Below are 21,452 nucleotides of genomic sequence, written 5' to 3' on the forward strand. Positions count from 1 at the left end.
TCCCTTTTTAACTTTTTTTTTAATTATTCGTTTTGATTTTTTTTTTATAAAAAAAGCATTTTCAATAAATATTTGACTTAAAATGAGAAGTTTATGATTTAAACTCGCTTGCATGAGAGGTGGTTTTAATTGCTACTTAAGCGCTAAAAAAAAAAAACTCTTTACCTTATCAAAGAGTTTTTCCTTCTTATGAAAAAAAAATATTTACAATAATCAAAATATAAACAACTTAGAAAAATCAGAAAAAACAATAGTTTAAATATATCTGTTTAGGAAACGGTAACAATAAAAATAAAGTATAACATTCAAATTTGTAGATAAAGATAGACGAGATGATTTTGATAGAGCAATTTATAACAAAAGTACGCTCTCAACTCTCAGAGTACGGGAATACAGAATTAAGCTCAAAATTGAGTGCTTAATTGAAATTTTAGAAACATGAAGTCTGAAATTAGGTTATAATTATAAAATAAAGCTCAAAATGGTATGCAATTACTAGAACACCCTCAAGTAGGGATGAAGCCAAGACTTTGGCCTAGGAATGGCAATTTAAAAACTTTGTATAATTTCACTAGCAAAATACGTCACAACGTTCACAAGGAGTAATTTGGAAATGTTTATAATTAATAAAGGATAGTGTGGAAAATCTTAAAATTACAGGGAACAATGGGAAAGATGTTTCAATATAAGGGGCGTCTACAATCTGTCCTTAATTGGCCCAATGTGACTCGGCCTTGCCACTAATCGAGCACAACCAATCGTGTAGGGCATTAGTGCGCAAATTGAGTGTAGTTGTCGCGTAAAATTTTAAAATAATGCATGTTTGTTTGTATAACTTTAACACTTTTCGGGGAATATATAAAAAAATATTATAAATAAAACCTCAAATATGGTATTAAAAATTAGTTGAGGACCCAATTGATAAACCAAATTCTAAGAGGGATAAAAGTGTTATTCTCTCTTTTTTTATTTTTTATTTTTTTTATTTTTCCATCCAGTTGTAGTTGTGATTGTGAATAAAAAAGTTTTGAATTTTCTAATACCACAGAAAGTCCCAGCCCATGAGTCTTTACAAAACAAAATGGTTTGTTATTGGTAAACCAGAATTATATATAACAGTTAAATGGTGGTAGAGTTTTGACTATCACTTTCATTTCCAACTGCAAATCTTACATATACTTTTTAATTGATGAACTAGTTTGATCGAACTCAAATTCATGTTTCTAGAAGATAATTTTTTAAAAGACGTTTTAATTTAATCATACCTAATATCATGTAAGGACGTGTTTAATGCGCGTAAGCCATGTTTAGTGGAGAACCCACTTGATTAATTAAGAAAATAATTCAATTAGATAATGATTTTTAAGCTGAATTCTTTTTTTTTTTTATTATGACAACAAGTGATCGCGCCGATGATAATAACCGAAAGTCATGGGTCATGATGAAATACACGAAACAAAAAACTGAAGCAGTTGAGAGTTTTTGTAGTTTTACTAGATTTGGTAACAAATTTATGTATACACTGACGTCATTCCTCTCTCCAAACAATTGTGCACCGTTGAGAGCCTCATTTCAAAATTTGCATATTACATAAGTTTGCATGTTTTCAACTCTTGTTCTTTTTTTTTACACAAAGTAAGATCATAAAATTAATGTAAAAAAAATGAAATTCATTTGAAATTGAAGTATTGTAACTTTTAATTTAAGTTTAAGAATTAAGTTGAAGCACAACAGTTAAAACGTGCTCGATAAGCGTTTTCGTGAGCCTAATTGGTATATTATGAACATGATGGAAAAAAAACAAAGGGGAGAAAGTATTTATAAACCTGTATATGGATTAATATTTTTTAATAGTGTTTTGTATTTACACCGATGAACGCCAGATTCTTCCCTCAAGTGAAATGATAATCACAGAGACATCATCATGGTATATCCGGCGATCTCCTTGTGGGATATCAAGCAATTCATGGAAGTCCATTCCTGCAATTTTGTAACCAAAATTCAAGATTAGTGAACTAGCTTAGGCGTAGATTAGAATGGATAAGCTTGTTTAGCTATGTTTTCAACTGTTAAAAATGGTCTTACCAGCTTTCTTAGCTGCGCGAAATAGTACTTCTTCGATGAGATGCTGTGCTGGATCTCCTTCGGGGAATGCAGCAAGGAAGGATTCAACTTCGGAGACAGCTTCTTCACTGGTGAAGTACTGATAGAGTCCATCCGAGGACAAGATCAAAAACTTGTCCCTTGGATTGAGTCTGTGATGATAGACTGAAGGATTGCAAGTGATGTATGGCGAGGTGCCAATGTAATTGATTCTGAACATCTCTAGCAAAGCATCATTCCATTTTGGCTACAAAATTATATTAAAAAAAAAAAACGAGGACTTAGGGATCATCATAACAGAGGAAGCTAAATGGAACTTTGAATAATTAGGCACACCTAACTTAGTAGTATAGCTTGCAGGGTTGTTTAGATTATGCCTACAAGATAATGAGCTTAAAATGTTAAATTACCTGTTTGAGAAATCCAGCGCCGAAAGCTCGAGTGACCTTCAAGTAACCTTTAACTCTGTCATTCATTACAGCAGAATCATCATCTGGATGTTCGTTCTTAATTCTCCTAACTTCCTGCAATCCAAGAGGCCTATTAGTTCATATCAAACAATAACATGAAAAACGACTCAAATAGAGTATCCGGTAAAGCATATCACCTCTTCCTCATGAGTGCTGTGATCCGTAGTGAGCTGAAGTGATGTCAAGTTATTGAATCTATCCAAGTCATCACCATCAAGCGCCTCGTGATCATGCATAGTTTCCTCGTTGATTCGTTTCAAATCCCTCCCCGCCTTCCCTAACCCGATATTGGGCTCAAATTTCCAACCTAAAACCGCCCTGCTGTCCCCAACATTCATCAAATACACATCCTCACCTTTCATCAACATCACCAAAACGCAGGAACCCATCAAAGCCAACTCAGGATTCTCCATTACCATCTTATCCGCAACCTCCAAATACGAGTCCTCTGTTTTCTTCAACGCCTGCGATAACGCCTTCAACACATCCGAATGAATATCATTCACCCCATTCGATCCCTCACAATTCAACTTCCTCTCAAGCTCTAAATTTTCCCTATCCCAAGCAAAATCAACACATTTCTTTACAATTCCTTTGTTGCTGTTACCTTTCATTTTTCTCTCCGAATCGTCGTCCAATGGGAAAATCTCTTTCTGGGTTTCATCAGATGAACTCGATTCCAGCTTATCATTCCAAAGAAGCCCTTTGAGCTCTTTATGAACAGCAGGGTACAAATTGTTGATCAAATAATCAGGGGCATCAGGACCGTTAAACCCATCATAAATCCCAACAAAAACCCACCCACGTTCTTCAGAAACAACGATTTGCATCCGATCCTCCCCAGCTTTGCCTTGTGCCCATTGCAGATTTTGACTCTTCATAGAACAGAACTCGCCATCATCATCATCAGTCACTACGACACCGTTTTCATTGTTTAAGCTCGCACGGCTGCTCAAACGGTCACTACCTGTCTCATTATTATTTCTCTCGGATTCCAAATCTTTTGCCCCTTGAGAAGACTTATTATTATTAATCATCATCCCACGAGAAATTGTTTTTGATATCGCCCGCTTGAAAATCTTCAGCAAGCCCTGTTTTTTGGACTTGCTTTTACTGTTTATTCCATTTTGAGATGAGTTTCTCTGCAACTTATCAGTGATTGGACCCGAATACAACCCACGATCAATGGGTCCGGATAGGTACCCACGCTCGATGGGACCCGACAAGAAGCCTCGCTCGATCGGACCGGAGGTAGAAGAACCCGACCCGGACTGAAACGATCGGCGTGGGACCGGCTGGAGAGGGAGAGAAGCGAAGGAATCGGAGCTCTCGAAGGTGGCGCTGTTGCTGCTGTACGGCCAGGAGTAGTCGATCAAGGCCGTCGATAGAGTCTGCGTGGACGTGTTGGCGCTGACAGAGGCGCCGGATATTGAGCTGAAAAACGTCGCCGTTTGGACAACAGTGTTGGTTGTGGTGGCCGCGGCGGTGGTGGGATGATGATAATACTCTGTATGGACTTTGGACGATGATGAGGCAGAGAGACGGGGCGGGTCGGGCCGGATGTAGCAAAACGAATGGCCCAGACCCTCCCGCAGCGGGTCCCCCATAATGACGGCGATCTCGTGACGGCTCGTTACTTCACCTACGAAGCAGTGGCCAAATTTCCCGATTCCGTTACCCATAACAGAAATTACAAAATTTGAAGAAACAAATAACAAAAAAGAACAAGTGTGTTTCTTTTCTTTCCTTTTTTTTTTTTTCTGGGTGGTTTGGCAAGGAGCCAAGTACTAGAGTGGTTTCATTTCACAGCATGTGTTTTGTGTTTAATATGTACTTGTGTTTCAGAGGGAGAAGTGAAGAAATACGACAGAGAGAGAGAGAAGGAGTTGACTTTTGAGTTTGTTCGTTTGTTTGTTTGTTTCTTACTTTTTTTTGAAATGTTATTTAAATTTTTAGTTTATTATTTATTGGAGAGTTGACCTTTTTCTTTAATAGAGAAGCGCGTGGGGGTTTTGGAGGGAAATTGATATTAAACTATCAGCACACCGCAAAAGTCAAAACCTAATGAGTTCAAGCTTATTTTAAGGATAAGTTGGTCATTTTAGTAAGTATCATGGGATTTATTTCTTAAATTAAAGTTTGAACAAAAATAATAATAAACTGTATCTTTAGGGATCCGAATGTTATTGCCCCTTTAAAAACTTAAAAATTAAGGATTTCTAAGTGATTTAGCTGCCTCCTATCCTATCTGCATCGAAAATCCTAAGTATTGCCGTGCACTTGGCAACTTCTTTGTTTTGTTTTTATTTATTTATTTTCTTACACGAATTGAATCATCCCGATCTTGATAAGACCGATGCTTAAGATGCTTCTAATTTGAGCTTCTTCCGTAAAAAAATTCAAGTGATAATTAATGGTTAATAATTTAAAATTTTCTAAAGATATATTTTATCATGTTCAAATGAAATTATAAATGCCCTTATAAGGTTTATTATTTTATTATTTTAAATTCAAATCCTTTTAAGAATATCTCATCTATTTATTATTTTTAACCCGACTGTAAAATTTAAAGCAAGCACAAATATCCAAGTTAATGAAATCCACTAAACAAAGGCCCAATCGAAGGAATCTATTAAACACATTGTTTAACGAAAACAAAATAAATATCCAAAATCATATTTTAGCCTTTCATGATTTGAGTATTTTGTTGCCTTTCTTTTAAAAGATAAAGCCTTGATTTCTAGATAAAACTCAGAAATAGAATATAGGCATCACTGTTTCTTCGCATTTTATACTGGAAAAAAAGATTGTTCATGCGGATTCAATTTTTTAGGTACGCCCATACATATATTATTATTTAAAAAATGGATAATGTAAAATTTTAAAAACTCAGAAAAACTCAAATTAAGAGACTATACTTAATCATACTCACAAGACTTAGGTCTAATTATACATGTGATTATAAATATTTTTTTTTATTTTTAAGTGACGTGACATTTATTTATGATTAATTAATACAGTACAATATAGGCATGATTTCATACTTGTTCAAATTTTATTATATAAATTTAGATAATAAACTGTAGCATTATTTTTAAAAAGAATTAATGAGATTCTATCGTACAACTAAAATTCAAATTAAATAAATATATCTTTTGACGATTCTAGAACAAAGTGGTTTATTTTATGTAATATCGTCATTTGTTCAATTTTTTTGAAATAAAACTGATCACGATTTATTGCGATCCCACATCTTCATTAATGGTTGTACGAATTTTCTTCGACCAACTCAACACAAACGATATCAAATCTCTCTCTCTCTCTCATTTTTATTGTTTTATTTTTTCTTGTTGGAATAAAATTTTATCTTTTTTCAAAAGTTTGCCAAAAATAATAGCCACCCTAGTTGATAAGTTCAAACTTTGAAATAATCGGACAATTTTGGTGTGCCCTGTTCCTAATTTTGAACGGGTTAAATCAATTATATAACCGATACTGTGAATTGGTGCCGCCCTTGGAAATATTCTTCTTGCTAGTATTTGTACACGTATATTCCCAAAAAAATAATAATAAACATGTAAATTGCTTTATCTCTATCTTCAAGCCATTGCCAAAACTTTTTTTTTTTTTGTTGAATTCATTTTTCTTAAAAGAAATGGCATCATGTTAGTGACCACTATCAATAATATTCTAAAAAAAAAATTATTTCCTTTTTCGGGGAGATTTTATTATGGCCATGTTGAACCAAGGAACCCAAAAGAGATTTTATTACAACTTTTAGAAGTGTACTTAAATTGACTCTCAAACGATCAAAATCTGCATGGGGAATATCCATTACAACACTAGACACTGTAGATGATTTCGAAACCCTAGCTTCTTGCTGCTTTGCAGCTTATCAATGCATGAAGGGTATCTATCTTCTTCAAAATCAAATCTTCACTCTTAGACGAAACTACATCTCAAATAATTTTTTCATTATCAGTCACAAGTTTTTTATTTTATACATAATTTATGTTTTTTTTTTTCGTGTATGTTAAGAAAACTTGGAATAGTAATATTATTACCATTAACAAATTTTTTTTTTTGTTATTGTAGCTAGCGAATGTAGATATTGCTCCTGATGGAGTATATCAAGGCCTAGCATTTGGGTAAGATGTTATGTATTGCTCTCCAAACAAATTTCCAAAATCCTGAGGAGTCTGTTGATGATGAGGGAGGGTAGCTTATGTTCTTTTGATGGAGAGCCGCCAGGTGTCCACTTCGTCGGCCTTTTAATTTAAGTTATTTTCCTATCTTTTTGCATCTAATTTTACGTAGGCATTCCTACCCAATAATAATAATATATATTCTCTGTTATCAATCTTAAAGTGTAAAAAATGCACTGTGATTCTGATATATATACATAATTTTGTCCTAGATTGGCCTAATTAATTCTAATAGCCATAGGCCTCTGCAATGATTTTATAAGTCCCCCATTTGGTGAAACTTTTGTTGTGGAGATTATTGATATCTACTTAAACTCCTGGCTGAAATGCCTCCAGAACTGGTTCCGGCCATGCTATGCAAAGGATTAGATATTTCTTCTTTCTTTTCTTCAAGTTCTATCGTAGAAATTTTAGAGTATATCAGAAGTTTCTTGTGTACCATATCACAACAAATGATATTATGTTATGTATTCATTTATTTTAAAAAACTGACATCCAAGTGGTAATTTTAATTATTAAATTTAACTACATATGTCACACATTCAATTATTGGCTGTATTATCTCTAATGTACTGTATACTTTCTTCTTTTATAGATCCCGCTCGTCTATCTTCTATTTGATTGGGTAAACTAATAAGCCTACATTTGCTTACAACGTCTTTTCTGATAACCATATGTTTACAACTTCAAATCTATTGAAAATTTGAATTAATATAATTTATCATACGTTCCAAAGATCTGTCGAGTATAGATTGAAAATTTACCCCAAAAAAGAGGCGAGGCCTCAAACTAATATATTGGAAGATAAATATTCCTCTTCCCACAAATGTGGGAGAGGATAACAACTGAGTTCCAAGAGGAGACTCTGCCCTCACCGAAGCGTGTCGGTCTTGCAGTATCCTTAAATCCTTGAATTGATTCCCACCTCTACGTGGGTGCATAACAGAAGTTGTGACCGAAGGAATATTTTAATTTCATTAGCTGTCCCTAGATTTTTTGGCCACTTTTTCTTTTTTATTTTTAGGGGGAACTTATTCATTCTTAGCTGATCACATCTACCTTAATAAGCATAAGAGACTATCAACAAGTTAATGTGCTCTGGAGGTCTTTTGTTTAGGATTAAAAGTCTTTAGAAATCCAATAAAGCCTCTAATTTGTTACATAGAATGTTATTCTCAATTGAAAATTTAAATTTTTATCACACAACATCATAAGTTGGAGATAATAATAAAAACTTGATGGTGTGAGTAAAAATTTAGAGTTTTCCAATAGAGAGTGGGAGGTTATAACTGCAGATATATATACCATAATCATTGATAGTGCATAGCTCTATTGAGTAACAAAAGACTCCAAGTAGGGTATTAATGATTTCATCTAAAAGATTGAGGTGTTATTTATTTGCTGGATGGATAATAAATTCTCTTACATACAAAATAAAATAAAAAATTTACTTGATCCACTAATTGATGAATGTACTCTTACTTCAGATAAAAATGGTTTGAATACAAATTAGAAAAATAATTAAAAAGTTTAGTATTATTCTTAATATAATTAGCTTAGTTAAGGAGGAATGATGTTACGCATAAAAAAGTTGATATATAAAACTTTAGATTTATTAAATTTTGTGTTTCAATTAATGCTCTCAAGGGTAGGGCTGGGCAAAAGCGGGTTCGGGTCAACTCGATCGGGTTTCGGGTTTTTCGGGTCGGGTAAAAATTAACCCGAATTACTGACCCGACCCGAACCGACCCGAATTCGGGTTGAATCAGGTTCTGGTCAAAATCGGGTCGGGTCATTTCGGGTCGGGTCGGGTCAAATCCGTTTAATGCACTTTTAAGCTCTTTTTTTTCCTATTTTTGTAGTTTTTAGGATGGTTTTAAAACATTGTTCTTAATTGTAATTCTTTTTACTAATTTTCAACCAAAAAAAGAAAAGAAAATACTATTAAATCAAATGAATAAAGTTAAAATGCAAGAATATGATAATTTGCCTATTGTCTTGGAGGGGATTAGGATTATTATTTGCTCAAGCAACGAAGTCCAAACCAAAATTAATAGTTTAATACAAACTTACAAAATCCAAAGTTAATAAACTATTAGTCTCCATCACAAAATTTAAACATAATTAAATTGTTTGGAAACAAATCACAAAGTTCGAACATAAAAATTAAATAAGCTTCCATGGTTCCTCCACCGCTCCACACAAGCACTTCGGCAAGTTCTAAATTCAAATTCTTGTACTTCAAAATCAAGCGCCCTAGAGAAGGATTGAAGAAATATAAAATAATTATTTTCTTTAAGTCACGGTGCAAATGAATAAACTCAATTCATATAAAAAATTGAGCAAATAAACCAGGTTCATATTTTTGCACATCAAACTCAAAGACAAATAAATAAATTCAATTCATATCTTTAATTAAGCTAAATGGGTGTTACAATCTCTGTAATTTCTATTATATCATTATAAATTTATAATTACAAATAAATATAATATGTTTAGCAAATTTTTTGATACACACACACACTTGATTATATATATTAAAAAAAATTAAGTCAATCATGCTTATTTTATGGCATTCATCACCAAATCAAATTAATAATAATACTAGATAATAATAATATTCTATCAACTTCAACTTATCTAACTAAAACAATTATAAATTTATAAATTTATAATATCAAATTATGAATAATAGTATATATTAAAAGTTACCTTTCAAACATCCATAACACCCATGTCAGCGCTCACTGCTTCCACTGTTGAAGCTTGCGCTCTTATCAACTCTATAAAATCCAAAAAAAAAAAGAAATTAGTAAGTAACTAAAGTTAATGACTTCTTAGAGTAATCCAAAAAAAGAAATATATGATAAAAAAATTAAAAACATTATCTTCTTGTAATTCCATATGAAACATTTGCTCCTTAATGTCTTCTTGAAGGTTGTAGACGAGATTGGCAAAAAGTTTAGATTGCAGCCAATTTTCAATACATATCAATGCCTCAACCATAGCCGGGGTTAAAGAACTCATATACTCATCAATAATACGACACCCGGTGCTAAAGGCAGACTCAGATGCCACTGTGGAAATAGGAACAACGAGGACATCCCTTGCAATTATCTCCAGAATTGGATACTTCGATCCATTGACCTTCCACCAAAGCAAAACATTAAGTTTAAGATTGCTTGGATCTTCAACTGGGTCCTTCAAGTACCTTTCCACCTCATATGCTACTCTTTTGCTCTCATTCTAAACAAAAACTTTCTTAGCATATCCAAGGAAAGGACGAGCAACTGAAAAAATGTCATCACCTTCACCACCCTCAACATCAACCAAACTAGCCTCAGTTGTAAAACGTTGAGAAGAACTTATACCACCATAACTGCCACTAAGATCACTCTCATTATACATCGATGGTGTGGAACTAGAGGAGGATGCACTATATGCATCACAAAGCTCATTCAACAAGTCATTTACTACTTTGGTCATTTGCTCAACCATCGAACTATCATTGTCAAAAATGATCTCAAAAATATGTTTAACAAAATCCAATTTCGCTCATGGATCAAGAATAGAGGCAATAATCAACATTTTGTTTATCTTTCCTGTGGACTTCCAATACTTATCAAATTTTTCCCTCATACTATAAGCCATAGAGCACACTCAAGGATCTGCACTTTCTTATAGTGCAGTTAATGAACTCTCAATTAAGCCAATAGTATCAATATCATAACAAAGATTAGAAGTCACATTTAAAGAGGCAGAAAATAATAATGTGGCATCATAAAATACCTTCAAAAACTTCACAATTTGCTCAGCACTTTCCCAATCCTCCGGTCCAGGTGGGCCCACCCTTTTAACATTATTTTATTTCTCAACAAAATATACCTCATAAGGTTTATCCACTTTTGCCATTACATCACATGCCGCTTGAAATTTCAGCGCAGTCATCAACATTAAATAAGTGGAATTCCACTTGGTCGGACAATCCAAAACAGCAATTCCCTTTGGACCATTCACCTGTTGAACACATTGTTTGAATGTCCGCAACCTCGTGGTGGAGGATCTCACGTACTTTACAACATTCTGAATAGCGGCAACACTAATATGCAATTCACCCAACCCTGAAACAACAATTAAATTCAAAATATGTGCACAACAACGCACATGCATATATTGTCCCGCCAACACAAGTGCATCATCATTCCTCCAAGCAAGCAAATGCATAGTGACATAAACAATGGCAACATCATTTGTAGTGGCATTATCAGTAGTTATTGCAAACAACCTCTCTATCCCCCAATCCTGTAAGCAAGCCACAATCTTTTTGCCGATCGACTTTCCTCTATGATCTTCGACTGCGCTAAAACTAATAATCCTCCTATTCAAACACCAATTACTATCAATAAAATGAGCTGTAATCACCATATAACTTATGTTTTGAACATAAGTCCATGTATCAGTTGTAAGAGACACCCGCTACTTGTTGTTGCAAATCAAACTCTTGAACATCACATTTTCCTCCAAAAATAACTCCATAACATCTCTACCAATAGTTTTTCGAGATGGCATAACAAATTGCGGGATAACTACACTGCAGAAAATGCCTGAATCTTTTGTTATCTATAAAGCTAAGCAGCAACTCACCCATAATAATCATTTTAATTAATGCCCTTCGACACGTGTCTTAACTTCATCCTTTACCCAAAACCAAATTACTTGCATTTTCTTCACCGCCCTCAGATGTCAAATTTTGTTGACTTCCACGTTGTTGTTCCCGAAATGTCTTGTATGTATCACATCCCTTTAGATGCCTTGTCATATTTGTAATCCCATCAAACCTTGAATGACATTAATATTCTTTACCACAATAGTTGCACCTACATTTGTTTGGATTATCTTCGAGTAAAGTGCAATGGTTCCATACTTCCAATCTTTTCTTCATTGGCGGTCTTTTCCGCTTTGCCTTTTCCTTTCCTCTTTAAGTTCCTTCCATTTGTATACTTTGTTCTTCATCGTCACTTTTTGAATTCAATCTTGAGTGTCCAAGCATCTAAATATATAAAATAATCATTAATTCAAAAATAATCTAATTAGTAATTTCAATTCAAATAGTTCATACTCCATAAATCAAAAGCAAGAAATTCATGATTAATTAATTAATTTATAATATCCAATTACCCATTCCCCATAATAATATGATATTATTTGCCTATCTATGTCCTAATTCTTATTATAAAGTATAAACCCTTTGATTTCAAGTCCAAATTGATTAACATACAATAAAATATTAATTTAATTAATTAATTTTTTAAGGTTGAAGGTTTAAAGCTATTGCACAAGTGCACATAATCACATAACACAATAACACATTATAATTAGAAAAAATATGTAACATCATATTTAATTTTAATATTTAATCTACCTAATCTCCTAATTTATTAAAAAAAATTAATAATTGTTATTAACAATTATTAACAATTATCAATTAACGTTGATATAAATCTTAATCATTAACAAAAGTTTTGTTATTTATTAACAATTAATAAAAATTTATTCATAACAAAATCATAAATACATCAATTTTTTATTTTATTACTAACATTTAAAAATACATAATTACAAATTTACAACAATTAAACATTAATCAATTACATAATAAATAACCAATTAAGCAATAACTAAGAAGCATATATAACTATATAATATACCATGAAAGATTGAAATTGAAACTTGAAAGTCAAAGCTTCAAATCGGTCCGGGTAAGAATGGGAGGAACTCGGGTCGGGTTGGTCCTGTTGGAACTTGGAACTTGGAAGCTTCGGCCTTGGGCTTGGAGGCTTGGAGTAGCAGATCGGCCGACGGTGGAACACGGCAAGCGGCAGTAGATCGAGGCAACAGATCACGACAGTAAGAAGTAGGCAGATCGAGGCAGCAGATCACGGCAGCAGGAAGTGGGTAGATCGTGGCAGCAGGATGTGGGCAGCAGATCGCGGCAATGGGCACTAGGCAGCAGATCGCGGCGTGGCTGACTGGCTGTGGCCTATGTGTGCGTGGGTAGGGATGGCAATGGGGAGGGGAGGGGAGGGGACCGATCTCCCCGTTTTCCCATCCCCGATATTTTGCGTATGTCCCCGTCCTCTCCCCGTCCCCATCAGAATTACTTGAGAGAATCATCATCCCCTCCCCGAATAATAACAGGGGATCCCCGAGGGTCCCCGATCCCCGAATAACTAATACATTTTTTTTTTGTTTTCGATTTTGAGTTAATCATATTAAAATAAAAAATTCAAATAAAAGTAAAGTTCAAAATATATCTTACATTAATATCTATTACAAAAGTCACATACATTAAATTAGTAAGTAACACAACATGCAAGGGATACAAACTTCTTTTACAAACTATCATGAACAAATTAATAGTCTAATACAAAATTATTACAAATAAAATCGAATTTAGATTAATTAACTTTTTCAATGGTGGCGTGGGCACTTTATAAATGTGGACTATTCCCTTTACAACACAATAGTTAAATCAGAGCAAATTAAGAGCAAATATTAGATTTGATTAAATTAGATATTAAAATTGTGATTCGCTGTGGACAATTATAACATTTAAAAATAAATAAATAATAGATTTAATATTAAAATATTTAAAGAATATTAAAATTAAAAAAATGTTGGGCTAATAGAATCTACTCGGTCTTTTTAATGTCATAAATAAAAATTTAGGACTTTAATTAGTTAATTAGGCCTAAAAGTTTAATAATATAAATATTTTGATATTTTTTATTTTTACCAATATTTATAATTTTATAATTTAAATTTTATTATTTATTTACTGGTAATTTTAAAAAATTAAAATAAAATTAAAAATTAAAATGAGGAAATGGGTAGGGGATGGGGATTCCACCTCATCCTCGTCCCCTCCCCGAATAAGAAATTGGGTAAAAAAATTTCCCCGTCCCTTCCCCGAATAAGAAATTAGGTATGAAATTATCTCCATACCCTCCCCGAATGGGAAAAATCCCCGAGGGTACTCGTCCCCGTGGGGATTTTTGCCATCCCTATGCGTGGGTGGGTGGTTGGCTGCTATGTGTGCTCTATGTTCCGTGGAGACTAGAGAGTGGAGTGGCTGTGGTGTGGCGGTTGGCTTGTGTGTGTGAGTTGTGAATCTTGTGATTTTGTTTTTGTGTGTGAGAGCTGAGACTTGAGAGTTGAGAGTCATAGACTCACAGTTGTGATTTTGTGTGTGTAACTGTGAGTGAGTGGTTGTGGTGTGTGCTGCGTGCGTGTTCGCTGTGTGTGTGTGTAATATGTTTTTTTTTTTAGGTGATCCGATCGGGTATTCGGATTCGCCGATCGGGTATTCGAGTTCGGGTGACTCGATTACAATCCGATCGGGTCAGTAACTTTTTCACCCGATTGGGTTTTAGTAACAACCCGATCCGACCCGAACCCGAAAATTTTCGGTTGGGTAGGGTAAAATGCCCACCCCTACTCAAGGGTTTGTTAGTTTTTAAGTAATTTTATTGGCATGTCATTCGAAATTGAATCGTGGGGAAGTAGTGAGTCAAAAAAAATTTTGTTCCAAGAGGTATGATCTAATAATTTTTAAGTAGTTTTATTTAGAGGTTGTTTGTTAAATGTCTAAAGTCTGAAATTTTATTAATTTCAGACATTTTTTAAAATTTTCTTGTTTGTTTTTTAGAACTTATGTTTGATTTTCAGACATTTACATCTGAATAGATAAAAGTAAACTTTTTGTGACTTTTATCTGAATGAGAAAATGTCTTAATGACAAGTAAATATTATATGCCAAAAATATCTCTATAAACTAACTTATTTCCTAAACTATAAAATGTAATTCTTTTTTTGTTTTAATTTACAAGGACATAAATGTCAAACAACTAAGTTTAAGATGTTTTTTATTGTAAAAACTAACAAGATGCCACTTATATTCAGATATTAAAAAAAGAAAAACAAACATGTCATTCAGATTTTCATATTCAGACCTATTCAAACTTTAGAAAAATTCATACCCATTTAGCTTTCAGACAAAAAAACAAACGCTACCTAGTTAGCCATTGAATTTGAATCATGGGAGAAAATTGATTTGGACTTTGCCCATCCCTCTAGCTGTTAGGTGAAAAAAAAATTGTGTTCCAAATAATGCATTGTTTGACTTGACCATTATGCACTACAAGGTGTATGGTAACCCCTAAAAGTGTCATGTTATCTGTCACATATGTTGTTAATATAAAATTTAATATTTTAGCTTCATAAAAATGTTGTTTTTCAATTCATATTCATGAAAAGCAGAAAAAGATTATAGGAATGCTTGTGCCCACGTAAAAATAATATTAGATATTAAGTAGAGAAGTCCACTTCATTTTAAATTTGAAAGGTAATTTTTAACTTAATATTTGATAGTTTTTAATGTTGTCACATTATATTTTTCGTATAGGTTAAAACCACAAATTTTGTACTGTAATTAGAATGTGGCCCTTTCAGAAGCAAGAACAGATTCATTCAATTCAAAGAATTCTTCGACACACTAAAGACAACATAGAATATTGAGCAGGCCCATTTCCTCATGGAAGCCCTCTTCACTTTGAATTTTGAGATTCTGACATTGCTATGAAAACGATGAAACTGAAGCAAGCAATCTTCATCTTCTGGATGAGCTTATATAGCTTTTTGTAATCCTCATACAATGAGCGAATTCAAAGGAAAGAGACATTGATATGGTATGGTCCATCCTTGAAAATTGCAAAAGTTGGCTAGCAGATCCAATTAAATTGTTTTTTCGATTCATAATAAAATATATTTATATTCTTTTTCAAAATACGCTAAACATTTAATATCTTTAGTTTGGTTTTTATTTTATTTTTTTTAAAGAATCAAAAGCTATATGAGCTAAATTGTATAGGTACGAGGTTAAAGGCTTAGAGCCTTCTTAATCCCATACCGTATTTTATGATTGTCCATGTAACTATCTTTATACTTAATGAAAAAAATATTTTCTCGTATCGACTTATAGAGTCATGCTCATATTTGAATGAACAAATTTTATAAATAATTTGAATTAAAATTAGAATTATACAGTAAAATCTTTATAAAATAATATAAATATTTATATTATTATTACAAAAGGGTCGGTGTATCTTGAAAAAGACTTGTGTGAACATTATTTAAAACAAGAGAATCTCAGTAACTATTTTAAATAATCAAACCGTTGCAATCTTTTTTCTATAACAATAAAAAAATACTCTCCAAATTTTCTTTTTCAAATCTTTTAGAGTTGTTACGTAAAAATTTTTTTTATAATGTATATCAAATGTAACACAATCAATTATTATACGTATGATATATGTAATTAAATTTATTACAATTATTATTTATATATTGATATCTTAAAATAAATAAACATATGACATAATATCATTTATTTATTATATGACTGGTAGAATAATTTTCATATATTTTAAAATTTGTTTAATGGAAGATTGTTAGAACCCTAATATTAAATAAACTATCAATAAAAGAGAGAGAGAAAATGGCGGGTAGTAACTAATAAAAGAAACGACGTCAAGGGCCAGACAAAAAGCAAATGCGTTAATTCAGACAAACTACGGGTACTCTTTCTCTTTCGATTTTTGAATCTCAGAATCAAAACCCAAAAACGAAAAAACAAAAAACAGAAAACCAAAACAAAACGAACACAACATTCTTTAGCGTTATTGATGTGGGATACATTCACCTTTGCTTGATTCCTTTCTTTCTTTCTATTTATTTATTTCTTAATTCTTGCCATATATGGCTAAGGACAAGCTCCAGCACTTTGATTCTCTATCCAAGGGCATGATTATCTTTGTTCTTCATTCTTTTGCTTGCATGCTTTTGTTGAATATCTTCATTTTCTTTATTTGTGTCAGCAGCTTATCTGTTTATAGACAATGAATTGATTCGAATATGTAGTTTTTTTTTTTTTTAAGTTTTATTTGGTTTTCTGGAAAAAAATGCTTTTTGTGTTAGAAGAGATAAATGTACATATGAAGACATTGTTGGATTGATGACATGGTATCTGTAGTTTCTTGAGGGGCCTTGTTGAAATGGATAGTTGATGCTAAAATGTCCAAGAGAATAATATCTGTTGAAATCGTATGGGCTACAGTTTGTTCATTTTACGATGAGTGTTTCTGTAGATGTCAAAATAAAAAAGTCGTTTTACATCAATAGGCAGTCAAAGAATTCAGTGTGTGTCTCCTTTATGTAATTCACTAATTTTAATCTATTTCTATCGATTGATGGACGATAAAACACCTTGTCAACCTCTTGATATTAATCTGCAGTTTTGATCAGGTTCAACAAGCTTGTAGCTGAAGTTATTTGCCACTCAAGTAGGTTCAAGATTTAAAGGTGCACATTGTGACTTATGGGAAAGCATATACAGAAGAAACACCCTCGCATTTGTGTTCCGGGTGGTCATCCTGGATGCGCATGGGGTCTTATACTTCATGTCGTTAGGTACCCCGACTGGCATTATGTGAAGAAAAGACTTCCACATAGGAAGCATGGTGGTAATAAACGGGCCCCAGGTGAGATAAGTTTAGTTACCATTTATCTCGAAAAGTTTCCATTCAAATGTTGTAATTTCCTAGTTCTTTAGCTGCTCTGGCAGTCCAAATACCATGTTTCTGTGAGAGACCTGGTTTGTTATAGACTTAACTATCTTTCTAATTGATCTTATCATACTAAACATGGTGCACTACATTTACAATTTATTACCATCGAGTCTGTCTGTTCTTGGCTTCTATACAATGCCAAATTTCATGAGCACCCGTTGATGAGTTAAAAACAGATTTATCCTGCTGAATGACAGTAACCATTTGCAGCTGCCTTTGATTTCATTAAGTAGTATATAGCAATCTCATGGACTTTTCTTGTTACAGAGTACTTGACATTTGCGAAGAATTAACTCTTGAATGCATACATGTTAACAACCAAGTTTTGGCTTGCAGGGGATGAAAACCCAAGAGACAAAAAGATCCAAAATGCTGATAAGTTGCAAGAAACTAACAATGACCAAGTGAACAGCTCTCATGTAAGTTCTTCGATAATGATCTTCATTAGCATATTCGTCTTTGGTTCTGGTTCCTCTATCTAGGATTTTGACCTGTAGATAAAATTACAGAAAATTAAGATCTAGTCTGTATTTTCCAGGTTCAGGAAGTGAGACAGACAACTCCAACAAAGCAAAATTCTGTCAAAGCTCAGAAAAAATCTCTGGTCAACGAAGAGTTTTCTAAGAGGAAGGGCCAACATCACCGAACTTCAACCTATCCTGTACGATCACGATTGACACGTACTAATTCCATTCATCATTTAAAAGCTTCACATGAGGATTTCCTTTCTGTAATAACATCAAATGATGGAAGTCTCGAAATTGCTTATAGAGGAAACAAAGACTCCAACAAAATCAGCTCAATGGATTCACTTCTAGAAAAGCCTTTTGACGAGCCATTTGCCAATGGAGAAACAGGTGAAAACTGCCAGGTTGATGAGAACAAAAAGCAAGCTTCCGTGGAGCAGAACTTGATAAACAAGGAGCCTACTACAGATGCTTCCCTTCATCGGTCAAAGGAGTTTCTGGATGCTCTAGATACAATAAATTTCAATAGAGAATTCTTTCAAAAAGTTTTGCGTGACCCAAGCTCTCCATTTTCTCATCACTACCACAATCAACATGTACTCAACACTCGAATGGGATTAACTAAGTCTGAGAGTTTCCCTTTACCTGGCTTATCAGGCAGAAGAGTTCCTGGGCCAAGCAGACTCAAGCGAAAGCAGGATGTCAATAGGTCTTGTGAAAAAGAAGAAGATATCGGTAAGAAGTCAATCCAATCAACAGAAGTTGAGTACAGAGAAGACGGAATCCAAAAACTAAACCAAGCAGCAGCAGACATTGCCAATAATTCTTCTTCAGGTTCAACCCACCATTTTAATAATCCTGGCAGGAGTCAAGTGGCGATTAAGCATTTCAAGGATCTCAAACAGAAGATAAAACATGCAATTAAAGAGAGCAAAAGTGAAAGGCATCGAATCACCATGGATGCAATCCTTCATAAACTACCTCGTAACCAGGGGTTCTCCAAAGACTTGAATAATGAAACTCTTGATCAGCTAAAGGACCCTTCTCTCACGAGTGACTGTAAACGCAGTCGTTCAAGTAGACGTCACCATATGAGAAGGACATCATCTGTAAATGAAACACTCGATAGATACTGTCAATTGTATGAATCTACATTCAAAAGGGAAGCCAAACAGCCTGTCTCTGAGAAATTAAAAGTAAAAAGAGAAGAGGAGGCATCGCCTTCTAGGAATACTACCAAATCTCTGGGAAGGATTTTCTCCTTACCTGAGATTAAATCTTATTATTACCAGAATGAGGGATTTTCCGATGCCTATTCTTCTTGGATGCCAGTCAGGATTTTGGATGAAGAAACTGGAAGTCTAACTAGTGTAGGTGAACAAAATAGCACGGATGGGCCTATGGCTTCAGAATACTGCTCGCAATTAGATACTCCTGCGGAAAGTCAAATTCAAAACTTGGTAGAGGTTAGTCAAACAGACTCTGGTGCTGGAGATCAAGTGGGTTCAACATCCATTGTGGACAGTATTATGGAGGTGGATAAACTCAGTGATGATCTGATCACCTTGACGACAAGGGACAGTGCATCAGATGGCGAGTTAGATCTTGATGCTAAAGCAACCGAACCAAGTCCTGTCACAGTGTTTGACTTCAATTCTCAAGAGGTCAGAGAAAGCGCTGCAGAATTTTCTTTTTCAGAAGGTATGTTACTTTTGCAACTTATTTTATTACCTTACACCACAACCTAAGTATACAATCTCAAAGTACACCAACTTTGACTACTTAAACCGAATCGTCTGTGACCTGAAAGATCCTAATCTTCTGACATTCTTTAGGTTAGGTGTCTGACAGATTTTAGCTTTCAGAGCATCATCTTTAAAATTTTCTTTTCCATGAACAAGTACAACTGAATGAAGCTGTCTTGCTAATTTAATTTTATTTCCGTTGATTGATTCTTGGAAGTTTGCTTGCCTTTGTTCACTGACAATTGTATTTTAACGGGTGAAACTGATGCTTTATGAATGTGCGTTGCATGATTCAGAGTCACAAGAGATGCTAGAATTTCTAATTCCTGGTGTACACGATACTTTGACTGGCCATCAACATGAATCCAGCATCGATGCCTCTCTAGTAACTCATAGAAGTGTGTTAGAGAAAGTACATTTTCCGAGCAAGCATCTATATATTGACATTCCCCATGTTCAAGTGGATGCAAAAGACAAAGCTAAATTTGATTATGTAAAATACATACTGGAGCTGACCGGCTTCAGTGGGACTGAGTCTCTTGGGACTTGGCACTCTGATGATCAGCCAGTAGATCCTTCAGTATATGAAGAAGTGGGAGGTTGCATTCTCCTTGATCCCGACTGTTCTGGAAATGAAGGTGGTAATTGTAATCACGTGCTTTTCTTTGATTTAATCAATGAGACATTGATGGAGATATACGAGAGATCATACAGTTACTATCCTAAGCCCTTGTCTTCCCAATGTTGCATCCCTCAAATGCCAGCAGGAAACCGTGTTCTTAAGGAGGTCTGGAGAAATATAAGCAGGTACTTGAGCTTGAGACCTGAACTTGATCAGTCATTGGACTATATCACAAGTAGCGATTTATCAAAGAACAACGGGTGGATGAGCCTGCAATTCAACTCCGAGTGTGTGGCACTTGAGGTGGAGGACTTAATCTTTGAGGATCTTTTGGAGGAAGCAATCTTTTCAGGAGTCTGTCGCTGAGGATCAGGAGGTGGCTTCCTAAGGTTCCTTTTTCACCTCACTCATAAAATTTTGCCCTTTTGAGTTACTCTGTAATTAATAGTGTTTATTAAATACCATAGATAGAACACAGAAGATATAGGAAGAAGAATATGTATCTGTTTAATAGTGATAAATACATACATACACATACATACATATTGTATAATTAAAAATATGCATTTTGATCTGTATATTAACAAAAAAATAAAAAATAAAACTTGCGGTTTGAGAAAGGAAATAAAGTTGGGAATTTGTTAGATGGTGGATTATTTTTCCTCATTAATCAAAAGAAATCATTTATCTACTCCTGAAACCTTTATCTGGTGAATATGTGGCTAAAAGAATTAAGATCTTTTCCTAGTATTTTTCTCTCCTAGTTTGTCATAATTTTTCAAATTTAATGGAAAAAAGCTGGTTTAATTATAAATAAAATAATTAAAGCTGGTTTAATTGTCAATATTAAAATTTAAAATTCAATCTTATCTACTTAATTCACTAGGAAAGATTAGGAGAGAAAAAAAAACTAGGAGAGAATCTTTGTCCGGCTAAATGGTTCTTGCCTCCTAGCATTTTGAAATGTGCAAATTTTCGTCCGAAAAGATTCAAATGCTAGAAAGATATTTATATAATATCGTGCGATTGGATGCAACAAAGCCCGTCTAGCTCAGTCGGTAGAGCGCAAGGCTCTTAACCTTGTGGTCGTGGGTTCGAGCCCCACGGTGGGCGGCCTTTTTTTTCTTTCTTTCAAGGTCTCATCACTAAATATCA

The 21,452-nt window shown here is 33.9% G+C and overlaps 2 protein-coding genes and 1 non-coding gene across 4 annotated transcripts; 2 read left to right on the plus strand and 1 right to left on the minus strand.

The window, feature by feature from the left end:
• Positions 1-1,815: 1,815 nt before the first annotated feature.
• Positions 1,816-4,503, minus strand: LOC102615916 (probable protein phosphatase 2C 23). Its single transcript, XM_006480752.4, has 4 exons — positions 2,711-4,503; positions 2,514-2,627; positions 2,086-2,350; positions 1,816-1,980 (listed from the first exon to the last, which is right to left on the minus strand). Exons 1-4 carry the CDS (start codon positions 4,253-4,255, stop codon positions 1,865-1,867), a joined length of 2,040 nt encoding a protein of 679 aa, XP_006480815.1. The 5' UTR covers positions 4,256-4,503; the 3' UTR covers positions 1,816-1,864.
• Positions 4,504-16,296: 11,793 nt separating this feature from the next.
• Positions 16,297-20,935, plus strand: LOC102616209 (uncharacterized). 2 transcript variants are annotated; one of them, XM_006480753.4, is made up of 5 exons: positions 16,297-16,413; positions 17,141-17,376; positions 17,800-17,882; positions 18,002-19,631; positions 19,972-20,935. In XM_006480753.4, exons 2-5 carry the CDS (start codon positions 17,214-17,216, stop codon positions 20,661-20,663), a joined length of 2,568 nt encoding a protein of 855 aa, XP_006480816.1. In that variant the 5' UTR covers positions 16,297-16,413; positions 17,141-17,213; the 3' UTR covers positions 20,664-20,935. The 2 variants fall into 2 exon arrangements, with proteins under 2 accessions (XP_006480816.1, XP_024955549.1); XM_025099781.2 differs by having other exon boundaries at positions 16,309-16,413; positions 17,131-17,376.
• Positions 20,936-21,337: 402 nt separating this feature from the next.
• On the plus strand, positions 21,338-21,410 carry TRNAK-CUU (transfer RNA lysine (anticodon CUU)). Its single transcript has one exon. It is a non-coding gene; the product is annotated as a tRNA-Lys (tRNA).
• Positions 21,411-21,452: the final 42 nt, after the last annotated feature.

This window comes from Citrus sinensis, chromosome 6 (assembly GCF_022201045.2).
Source record: "Citrus sinensis cultivar Valencia sweet orange chromosome 6, DVS_A1.0, whole genome shotgun sequence".
Taxonomy (NCBI): Eukaryota; Viridiplantae; Streptophyta; class Magnoliopsida; order Sapindales; family Rutaceae; genus Citrus; species Citrus sinensis.

Excerpts from the sequence above, each read along its gene's own strand:
- LOC102615916 (XM_006480752.4), bottom strand. The coding sequence starts at position 4,255 with ATGGGTAACGGAATCGGGAAATTTGGCCACTGCTTCGTAGGTGAAGTA. Across the intron at positions 2,628-2,710 it reads ACAGCACTCATGAGGAAGAG|GAAGTTAGGAGAATTAAGAA; the intron begins GTGATATGCTTT and ends CTTGGATTGCAG. Across the intron at positions 2,351-2,513 it reads GCGCTGGATTTCTCAAACAG|CCAAAATGGAATGATGCTTT; the intron begins GTAATTTAACAT and ends ATAATTTTGTAG.
- LOC102616209 (XM_006480753.4), top strand. The coding sequence starts at position 17,214 with ATGGGAAAGCATATACAGAAGAAACACCCTCGCATTTGTGTTCCGGGT. Across the intron at positions 17,377-17,799 it reads TGGTAATAAACGGGCCCCAG|GGGATGAAAACCCAAGAGAC; the intron begins GTGAGATAAGTT and ends TTTGGCTTGCAG. Across the intron at positions 19,632-19,971 it reads AGAATTTTCTTTTTCAGAAG|AGTCACAAGAGATGCTAGAA; the intron begins GTATGTTACTTT and ends TGCATGATTCAG.